The sequence below is a fragment of the Eurypyga helias genome, unplaced genomic scaffold (genome assembly GCF_000690775.1).
Source record: "Eurypyga helias isolate BGI_N326 unplaced genomic scaffold, ASM69077v1 scaffold43502, whole genome shotgun sequence".
In the NCBI taxonomy this organism is placed as follows: Eukaryota; Metazoa; Chordata; class Aves; order Eurypygiformes; family Eurypygidae; genus Eurypyga; species Eurypyga helias.
In genome coordinates, this window is record NW_010236149.1 from 1,462 (window position 1) to 13,272 (window position 11,811).

Here is an 11,811-nt window from a genome sequence, read left to right on the forward strand (position 1 = left end):
AAGATTGGTAACTTTACCTTACTAGCACTCGCATTAACCCCTTTTTATTATTTAAGACAGTCACCATTTCTCAGGAGGAAATCTGTATAGCCCTATGAAGTTAATTGCAGTGTTAAGATTAAAGGAAACTTAGGCATAAAAGTTTGATGCTTTGAATATACCATGGAGTTTCAGGTTTGTTTTCTGTTGACTGGATCTGGATATGATTTTCAGGTGATGACTTAGTTTTCCTGACATGTTTGGAACACAGATTAGACTGCTGTCTGACCCACCAAAATATATTATAAAGCTGAAGCAGAAGAGAAACAATGCTAGTTTAGTGATATTTGAAAACTTTACCTTTAAAAGTTTCAGACTATAAATTGACAGACAGTTCATATTGTATTTTAATAGGGAGATAACAAAAATCAGTCACCAATGTTTGTCTAGAACTTGTTTTGCTTTTTGTAAACAGCAATTGTATACGGCATTTTCAAAAAAAAAAAAAACACCAACAACCGAAGCATATGTAAAGATTATAAAATATACATTGAATGGTGAACACAATTTTTCTGTTGTAGAGGAAGATGACGTCTAGGAATACAATAGGAAACTGGGCAGCTCTCAAGTTCTTCTTGACATGCTGAATTACAGCAATCTGATTTTTATTCCTGTCTCACCAAAATTCCTGTGGTTGCATATGAGGTGGTATGGGACTTCTTGTAAGGGAGTCTTTTTCCTTTGTCTGAAGGGGGAAAAAAAAAAAAAGAGAAGAAAATCCAGTGCAGTTCTGTTGAAAATTGATAGGACTGTTGAGAGTACACTGATCAGTAGAAATCTTCTTCCCATTTTAGTTACGAGAGCAGCAGATTTGATACATACAAAGCAGTAAGAGAATCATAGAATTCTACGAAATAGACCTTGCTTTGTGTAAGCCTAATGCATGAGAAGTCTAATTATAATTTTTGAAGTACCTCATGGTTCATGACAGATTTTAATTTTGGTGAAATGTGCAGTCATTTGAGCTTTTAGCTCTGTTTATGAAATTAAATGTGATATGTAATGATTCATGTGGTCTGTTGAGCAGAGATCTTCTACAGGTTTAAGTATGCCACTGGAAAAGTAAATACACTGTTGTACCTTTTTAATATCAGTGTCTCTGCTTCTACCTACATGACTACTTCAGTGAGTATTTTTGGTGAACATGGGGCTCATCTTCTATTTATCTTCTTCCAAATCAGAATGAATGCTTCAATACAGGGATGTTCCAGGTGGCTTTCTGTCTTACTCTGGTTTATACTATGCCAAACAGAAAAATGAAAAACGATCTTAGACTGCTTCTATTTTTATGTTTGAGATAACCTTACCTGAGAGACATTATGTTTCTCTAGTTTTCTTTCAGTCTTGGCCAATGAGCTGTTCAACTTTATTGAAAAGATACTACTTTGGTGAATTTCGCACTGAATTTTTGTCAAACGGTTATAAAACATTAACTTGTGTATTTGCTCTATTTAGTTTTGACATCATAGAATGATGATGCAAGACTTGTAAATTAAAAAATTGATGTATGTATTCTATACCTCAAAATCAGGGGATTTTTTTAATTGCTGAACCTACAAAGGAACTAATGCTAGATTCTTTACTTAGCTTTTGGATTTTTTTTATAGTATTTGCATTATTGTCATTATTGTGTGCCTGTATCTGATTAGTTAAATGCACATACCGCACCTAAGTTCCCCAAAGCACTGATAAGAATTCATGGCTACATATACAATAAATTTTTTAAAAAATATTTTTAAGAAAAAATTTTACTATTGCGGTCTCACATGCTGTGTGGAACATGGATGTAATTAAGAATCAAGACATCCTTTTTTGGCTTATGATTACTCTTTTTTCTTAGCTCTCAAAACTGTTCCTTTATTATGTCTTCTTCCAGGAACTAGTTAGCTGAGTAATAAGCATAACTGTAAATAAAATTATTTAAGTTTTTTTACTAACATTTTAACATTTCTGTATTCATTTTAAGATCCCAGAACTTAAGATCCACTAACTTCGTTGCAAAGAGAGTGCTTTTATTTTCTGTAAAGCTATATAATGCTAGCTGAAATATAATGGTTTTATTTGTCTGCCATGAAATTAAGGAGTTACTCCAGTTTTTTAGGTTGCAAGCAGCAGCGTCGATGTGTGAATTTTAGACTTGGTGAAATCAATTATGATCTACTATAAAGTAAATCAGAGATGCAAACTGACCTCAAAGTCATTGATCTAGTGAGGGATAGTATTCCAGACATTCACGAGATCTGCCACTTCATTAAGACATATTTCATGAGAAACTAGAAATGTTTTTTTAAGGACACACTTGTTAAACCCTGCAGGGTGACTTACAGTAGTAAGCAGTTGAAAAGTCTTTTTTGTTTCATTTCAACAGTTAATTTTAAACGAAAAGACAAAAGAAATACATATGTCAAAAAAACCCACAGCAGCCTTGCAGATAAATGTAAGCAGCGCTCAAACACTCTTGGTAGTAATGATTTCATGTTTTCAAACTTGAGTGGTGATTCTTCTCATGATCGCATTGTAAGTGCTTTTTACTTAATTAGGTTACTTTTTGAATAATGCTGATTTGTCAGCATCTGTTCTGATTTTGTCCTGAAACTTTTCCTGTATCTCTACAGCTGTGTCTTAACTGTGCTAAGACATGAGAATACCTTTCTCTAGTGCAAGGAGATGACAGAGCTTCAAGAAGGAAATTGGACTGGAGAGTGTAGGCAGGAATAGCGGCAATTCAGCTGATGAAATGCTTCAGGATTTTTTTGTATAGCAATGGATTTCATTGACATTTTGACATGGTTCTTGGAGTCTGCTGTTGACCCAGTAAAATTTACATTAACGAAGTGGAGAGAAAAGAAGTGAAAAAATGGACAACTGCAGGATGATGCTAAATCTTGGTGAGGTGGGGTAGAGGGAAATCAAGGTTCCACACTTGAGGGCAAACATGAGTAAGACAATCAAAAGGAGAGCAGTTAAACAGTGTACACACTCTATTACTATCACATGTCCTGGCACAAAATGAAAGTAGTTGGCGTGTTCCTAAATGCTTAATGTCATTATGCTAGTCTTGACTTAATAAAGACAATATTTTTTTCTTATTTACATTTTTATACTAACAAAGGTCCTTATTAGATTTAAACCAACAAGTGTTATTTTGCTGACATCAGCATATTTAGTTTTAGTAATTACAGGTTTAAACTATTTCACTTTTACCATGTGTAAACTGTATTTTTATTAAAAGTTTCCTGATCCATATGCACTTGGGAACAAATTCTTAGTTTGTGGATAAGCACTAGAGAACTTGAGTTGTACTAGATTCTTAGGTGGTATTAGGGACTGAGATGTGAAATGAAAAAATTAATGCGGCAAGGTTTAGTAGTAGACTTACAGCTAGCAACTGGAAATTAATTTATTCATTGTTCTGTTCAGCTTTTGATGAATATTTTATTCTTTATCAGTCTATGAAAAATTGGACAGCTTCTGTAAGTGATGGGGTTAAGAGCTATCAATGACACTGAATTAAACGAGCAAATGACAGACTCTGCCCCTAGGACAGAGTAGCACTGGGCACCGGGATAACCTGTGAGAGGAGTGGCTGTGGAGCAGCCCTGCAGAAAGGGACCGGGGGTGCTGGCTGGCAGCAGGCTCCATACGGGTCAGCAGTGGGCCCTGGCAGCCAAGGGGGCAACCCCCACCCTGGGGTCCCTCCCACCCCGCGGGAAGCAGGGGTGGTTATCCCGCTGGATTCAGCGTCGGTGCAGCCTCACCTCCAGTGCCGTCTGCCCTTCTGGGCCCCACCATTCAGGAAGGATGTGGAGGCCCTTCACTGTGCCCAGAGGAGGGCAGCAGGGCGGGTGGAAGGGCTGGAATGTGCTGTGAGGAGCTGCTGAGGACTCTGGGGTTGTCTGGGTTGGAGAGCAGGAGGCTGAGGGGTGACCTCATTGCTCTCTTCAGCTTCTTGAGGAGGGGAAGAGCAGAGGGTATTGCATATATTTCTATGTTTAGGAAATAAAGCATCTAAAACTTTGTGAAAAGAAACTCCTGGACAGTTTAGCACTTCAGACTCTCCAGCAGGTAAAGTTTAGCTTTTTATGCAAATGCTTCAGTTTTTGTAGGAAGTGGGAAGAAGGCAGGTCTCTAAGACTGTTGAAAACAACTTAAATTTCGTATTTTCCTTTTCTTAGGTTGGCTAAAAACTTTTGATGATTACTTCAGAGATCAGACACAGCATATCTTAAACAATATGGTTATAAAGCTTCAAGAAGACAACAGAAGGAAATTTATGTGGTCTGAGATTTCTTACTTTTCAAAATGGTGGGATGGAATAGACAGCCAAAAAAAGGATGCCGTTAAAAGGTTTGAACACTGAACTATTTCTTATCTTCCATGTGGCATGTTCTAAGACTTTGTGTATTTGGTGTACTGTAATCTTGAGATTTCACTTGTTGTTATGCAGAATTGCTAGAATAATCAACTAATCAAGTTCTGATCTTTGGGGCTTGGTTGTTTTTTTCCAATTACAAAATAAAACTCCGTTTAAAGAAGTGAAGCCAAATTACTGAGTTGCTGAAAAGATTGGCTGAAATTTTTCATAGATAAGCATGAAGATGTCATTCAAATTAAAATGAGCTTGTGATTATAAACTGTGTTTGAAGTAACCTTGATGTATTGTCCATGGGATAAAAATAATCTTTCATAGTAACTATTTATATTTGGTAATTTTTTCTTCAATTTTATCACAACGATGAAATTAAGAGTTTCTGGTTTTCATATATGTATTTTTATAAACATGCGGCTGTCTAAATGGTGTAGTACAAACTCTACACCTTTGCTCTTCTTGTTTCTTGTTTCTTTTTAAAATCACAAGTCAAAGTGTAATACAGAAGTAGAAGGTTTGCCTAAACATTGAGACAAGAAAGCTTGCTCCTTGGATATACTTGAAAACTCCAAACTAGATCCTTACTTCAAAATAGGGTGTTGTGGTGGTTTTTTTTTTTTTTACTTCGCTTTAAGACAGAATACAGCAGTTCTTGGCTCACCTCTGTGCTGCTGTCATGCTCCCCTTCAACACGGATGGCTTGCAGTTTATGTTAAGGCTATGAGAGCCTCACGGGAGTAAAGCTTAAGTAATGCTTGGAATCTTTGGAATGACATAGAAAACTATCTACTTAAATTTTTATGTACAGTGTGTGAATATTTTAGCACAGCTGTGGAGTTTTGAGATTAAAAAGATCCGTTGTAATACAATAAACAGTAAACAATAGTCACTAGGGAACTGCCCTTTCTTCAGGGAAATCGTGTATTGGTTAAACTGCTGTAAGACTTACAGAAGCTGCCTTGGAGATTATTTGCTGTATGTTTTTCATTACTCTTATAGGTATTATCTACAATGCGACTAAGTTTTGATAAGTGTTGTGTTTTAATCCCAGCCAGCAACTAGAGTACCACACAGCTGCTCATTCACCTCCTCCCCCTCCTCCAGCAGAGGAGGAGAATTGGAGGAAAAGACAAACTCATAAGAACAATTTAGTAATTGAAAGTAAATTAAATAAACCAATGATACCAATAATACTAAAAATAGTATATGATGAAAATAATGGAAAGAAAAACAAGTGATAAAACCGCTTACCACCTGCCAACTGACCAAGAGCCAGTGTGAGAGAGAATGAGCCCACCCCTGGCCCAACCCTGTTACTGAGCATGACGATCCATGGAGTGAAATATTCCCTTAGCCAGTCCGGGCCAGCCATTCTGACAGTGTCCCCTCCCAGCTTCTTGCCGTGAAGAAGCTAGGAACACAGGTGCAGCACCAGAAACTGAAGAAGTCCTTTTCTGTGTATGAACACCCCATAGCAATATCTAAAAACACGAGCACTGGCAATACTCTTCTCCACGCAAATCCAAAATGTAGCCCCATACTAGCCATTGTGAAGAAAATGAACTCTGTCCCAACCAAAACCAGCACAATAAGTGTACTGTATTTTTTTCTTGAATTCATTAAACATTTCTATACTAGCGTACAATATAAGTGCTGAAATTACATTATTTAAATGTAGGACCACCTGATGCTGAAAGCATGATCATGTTCACTGACATCTCAGTAGAGAGACTAGATCCTCCTTTGATCTGTTTCAAGAAGGCATTTTAATGAGTGGGATGGTCTGAAGGCGCGCTCTCTCTCTCTCTCTCTCTCTCTCTCTCTCTCTAAAACTTTGAAGCTCTTTCAGCTCTCTAAAACAATAAAAAGAACTGTAGATCAGAGGGGGAGATACTGCTGCATGAAATGTGCAATGTCTAAGCATCTCGCTCAGTCGGCCTTCAGTGGTGTGGCACATACACTGTTGTATTTTTATAATACCTGCAGGAAACAGCCTTCTTCCCAATAAAACAACAACAACAAAAACACCAACCAACAAAACAAAACACCAAAACCCAACCAAAACAAAACCAAAAAAACTATGGCACATGCAGTAGAGCTTGTAGTTTTCATGGCATAAAGGCATTAAAAATGTCATTGTTTTATCTATTCATTTTTTTCCATGTTCGACTGAAGAAATGTAGTCCAGTGGTGGAAGTAGCACAATAAACTTAGATTTTGTCATCATGTACCTGCTAAATACATATTGGGTATTCAGAAATTGATTTTTGAAGAGTGTATTTTCATGTGCAAGATTCTGAACACAATTAACATGTTTTTCAGGTTAATAAAAGATGGACAGTTTGAAATAGTAACAGGAGGATGGGTCATGCCTGATGAAGCCTCTTCTCATTATTTCGCTTTAATTGACCAACTGATCGAAGGCCATCAGTGGCTAGAAAAGAACCTTGGTATGTGGCTTGATTTAAAATTGAACTGTGTTAATACAGGAAGTCAATTAGAAAATGCTTTTTTGTATTTCCTAGGTGCTTAGATGGCTCTGTTCACTCTGCTTTCCTGAAGCATTAAATCAGACCACTTACTGGAAGCTACAGGATTGAGTCTACTAACTTCAATTTTTATATAGGAGTTCCTGGATGGAGTGTATTTAAACAATTTTATGACATAACATTTTGCCTTGATCAATGAAGGATATGCATAGTACGTTAGCATAATAAAATATAACACTAGATCATGCTGAATTGTGGATCACGTGTGTCTGGTATCACAGACAATTTCCAAGTGCCGTTTTTGTCCTTTGAAAATCATGGCAAAGCCATGACTTAAAAATTGATATTCCTTTCATGTGTTTGGATGTATTCTGCAGGCTATGTATTCATTAGGATCTCTTATGAAAGGCTTTCAAAAAAATGAATATGAAATTAGGCAGTAGTTGTAGCAGTAGTAGTAACTATAAATTATAAACCTATTTTAAGCTTAAATTGTTCATTTTTCAAAAAAAAAGTGAACTCGCTTTTGAAACTTTGAGGAATTACTGACTGCAGTAATGTTGGCTGAACTGTTTTGGTGGCTTGAGTAATTTTTTTGTTGTTGGTTCTGTGCGTAGGGATAATGTTCCGTAAGTAAAGATAACCCTTATTATGTGGAAAATATTTGTACAGTGATTTTAATGGTAAGTTAACATTACTTCATCCACTTAACTGAAATTATTTTGAAAACCTTTTCCACTGGTTTTCTTAGATTGCGATTTCCATAAATACAGCTTCACTTGAGTAAAGAGATAAAGGTGGAGGGAAGGCCTAATAGAAGGGTAATGCCTATGTTTCTTTGGTAAGACACTAAAACGTGCTTAAGTAAGCATGCTGAAGAATCGGTTAAATAAGTTAGATATAGCTACTACAGTTAATAGTATGAAGGTCAGTGAAAAGACAGTATTAATCAACATGATTCTAATGATTACCAACCAAATAAATCAAAAGAAAAGTTAGTTCCAAAGCCAACAAAGGTTAACATTATTTAAATTGCAGTGAAAATTTGACAAGCAACAACATCAATCCATCTCCATCCATTCATTTTCTTTCAGCTTTCCTTTCCAGTTGTTACATCTGTAAATAACTTAACCTGAAAAAGGAGGTGTATTCCAGTATGATTGCATGTAAAGATATTTGAGACACAGTTAAAATAGCGTAACAACATACAAGTAAAAATCTCAGGTAGTTTTTATCTACTTAAATTCCTTTCTGGCAAGACATATGGTTATTTCTTTTTATTGTTAATTGTTCTAGCTTGTTAATTCCAGAGGTGTTGTGCAGGAGTCTTAATACTCAGCTCTATATTTTAATTTATCTTCTTGGAAGTGGTCTGATTTGAATTATATTGTTATAGCTTTCTTTGATTGGAACTTTCTTCCCTTTTTATTTTTTTTCTTTTGACAACAGGAGTAAAACCGAAGTCTGGTTGGGCAGTTGATCCTTTTGGGCATTCACCAACAATGGCCTACCTTCTGAAGCGCACAGGATTTTCCAGTATGCTTGTACAGAGAATTCATTACTCAGTTAAAAAACATTTTGCAACACAGAAGACACTAGAATTCTTTTGGAGACAGAACTGGGGTATGTGTTTTTCGTTTATGTTAATATATGTTATTGATTTATACAGGTGAAATATGGCGAGAATGTGAATAAATACTGTGGGAAACTTTACAGAACTGGTTATTTAAGAAGTTAGTCTAGACTTGAAAATTTTAGACTCCCAATTGTGTTAAAAAAAGAAGCTTAAATCTAGGCTGAATTTAGGGGAATTTTTTTTAGCAACAGAAAGGGGAGTACCCCTGAGTGTTAGGAAAGAGGTGAAATATAAAAACGGCTATTGCCATTCTTCCTCTGATCTTCCTGTTTCTTGATTTTCATTTGCTTTTACTTTCTCTTATTCCCCTTCCGCTGTATTCCTTACAAGTTATATGTAAAATAAGTAAATGGGGTGGAATATTCCTGTTCTTTTTCTTACATTTTTGTTTTCTTCCTCCTACTTCTACTATGCACAAATAAAATGGAGGAGAAGGAACATTTCATTTGGGGGGGGTGGGAGGAGGAAAGGCCAAAAGTGAATATTTGAAGATGGAGACATCTGTCTTGCTTTATGTTCTTCCTAAGGAAAAAAATTACAAGCAATGAAATTTCCTCAGCTGGTGTGACAAACTACTGCAATTAGTTACAGTAGCCTTCTGTGGACTTTAGATTTGTAGGTCATATTTAGTCAGAAAAATAGATTAAAAACATTTCACTATTTTAATTTGCAATGAAATTCTCATCTAAATCTTTATGCTTAGAATAAATGTAATTGCTTTCTTCTAATTATTTATACAATATAGAGTATGAAAGTATTCTTGGGTAATGTAGTGGTTCTGCCTTCGCAAACTGATGTGTCTGTAAATTAATGTAATTTTCTGTATGAATATTTTGTTTTGCTTTGTACTGTACCAGCATTCCAATAAGCTTTATGATGAATGTGTGTAGTTGAGGTTTTGGTCTTTCTGTTCTTAAAAATAAGCCAGTATGTAACTTTTTTATCAATACAGGCTCTAACAAACATAGTTAATACTTACTATTGAAAGGTGATGGTGATTTTGAAGCTTTTTAGTTCCTCTGTGTTTTTAATCACACATTGTGGGAAGGAGTGTATTCAGAGAAGGGAATCCGCTGCACAAATAGCTTGACTTGAGGAAAACGTACCACTGTGAAAGAAGTTGTCATATAGCGAAACTTCAGAGGTTTTTCTTTGAATTGTTGGTGTATTCCACTCAGTGTACAGTATATTTAATTGACAGATGTTTTCTAAATATTTGCGTATGTAAATGACATCTGTGATGTAGTGTAGAGTTTGGGCTTAAAAAGAAGGTTTCTCAAAACAGATCACACATAAAAGATCATTGCGCACTCGGTTGGCATAATATGTAGATGTGTTATCTGACATAGAGAACTCCTGTAGTTGGAAAGTAAACACATATATTTATGGAATATTATATTTTTAGAAATAAGTAAGTAGTAGTAAAATAAGAGTTTTTAAACAAAACATTTGGATTTGAACTGTGAAGACTTAGGCTGTTTAGATTTTGAAGAGTATTTTCTTATATATTGTTAACAGGAGTCAGGTTCTGTGGCACAGCTACAGTGCTCATACCTTTTTTTAGCACAAAATTACTTTAAGTAGTTAGTGCTGGAAGTAGGTTATCAGCATTTAGGGGTTTTACCAGATGAGTAAACTTAAGGTTCTTTCAATTCTATGAGAACTTCAGATTCTCTTTAAAGTTAAATTTTGACAGACCTTCTTTTGAGACTTGGGAAAATGTGTGTAAGTCCCTACTCCTGGTGAGTTAAACTTTAGGGAACGGACTGACTAGATGGAAAAGTTAGGATTGCAGAGGTGGTCTCAGAAGTGCGTGGAATGCTGTTTAATTCTGTGTAGAAGCACACAATCTATCTACAATCGTGCAGAATCTATTAAGTATTAATGTATTGAAGTTGTGTTAAAGAAATAAAGATACAGCTAAAGTATAAAATGTGTTTTGTCACTTCTAAGATTCTCGAAGTAATGAGATTTATCTGGGTAAAAAACACCCTAATATTTTGTTCCCATCCTTTCCAATGAGACAGGTCTTAATTGGAACATTCCAGTTTTTGTTGTATCTCGTTTATAGCATCTTTGTGTGTAAGATAGATATGAAGGTATACTCCAAGTATGGATATTCAAAGCAAGGAATGGTCTTTTGAATTGATGTTTTTAATACAATTATTGGATTAAAAACATGGAAGTGATTTAGCTTTGGCAAATTTGAGAGTTTTTATTTTAAAGATGTACTCTATCTGTTTTAATTCCAGATTTGGGATTCAGTACAGATATCCTTTGTCATATGATGCCTTTCTATAGCTATGATATTCCTCATACTTGTGGTCCAGATCCAAAAATCTGCTGCCAGTTTGATTTCAAACGTCTTCCTGGAGGAAGAGTAAGCTGTCCATGGAGAGTTCCACCAGAAGCCATTCATGCTGGAAATGTTCAACACAGGTACAGTTTTTACGTATTCTGCAAGGGAACAATTTTAAAAAAAAAAAAAAAAAAAAGCTGGTCAAAGATGATATCTAGCCTACCTTAGTAAATTTTTATAGTCCCTAAAATAAACTTGTCATAGGAAAATAACATCTATTGCTTAACTTAGTGATTGCTCATACGTTCAGAATGTAATTGATAGTGAAGTTTGAAGGTAATAAAAGAAGATGCACTCAATTTTTTTCTATCCCATTCATGATACCTGAGTCTATTACTGTCTCTGAACATGTTCTAGGCAGAATGTGTTTGGTTATAGTCATGTTGCAGGCTTGCTGTAGTTTTGGCAAATTCTTATAAAAGACAGCGATCTCCTGCCATTGGAAGTTTTAAGGGAGAGCATGGTGTAGCATGTTGTAACTGCAAATGGTAAGATGTTTTCTGTTGTATATCCTTGCAAAACTTGTCAATCTGTGGCCTAGGTTTCCTGAAGTGGGCATTTCAAATGAATCTGAGTCTTGTCTTAACATTTCTGGAGGGGAGCAGGAAGGAAATCAAATTAACTTTAATTTTCAAATAGAAATACTGAGGGTATTTTGCCACGGGTAAGAATCAAGTTTTACAGTTTCACAAATACACTTTTCAGTTTTGGGAGGAAGGGAGGGGGGAAAAAACAAAAAGGAAAGAAAGGGAAGATGGAACTGCTGAAGGTATTACCAAAAAAAGAATGTATCCTGCTCTACTGTTACTATCTTCAGGGCTTAACCATGCCCAAGTTGACGAGTTACAAGTTTAGGTAGGTGCTTACAATTGTTGCAAATTGCTGAGTGTAACAAATGTATTAAGGATAGTAGGGTAAC

At 35.7% G+C, this 11,811-nt stretch overlaps 1 protein-coding gene across 1 annotated transcript; it reads left to right on the top strand.

Annotated features, from left to right (window-relative positions):
• Positions 1 to 4,214: 4,214 nt before the first annotated feature.
• Positions 4,215 to 10,972, top strand: LOC104506138 (alpha-mannosidase 2-like; the record flags this gene model as incomplete). Its single annotated transcript, XM_010146980.1, has 4 exons — positions 4,215 to 4,386; positions 6,731 to 6,858; positions 8,347 to 8,520; positions 10,786 to 10,972. Coding segments are annotated over 4 exons (661 nt in total), but the record flags the coding sequence as incomplete, so codon positions are not given.
• Positions 10,973 to 11,811: the final 839 nt, after the last annotated feature.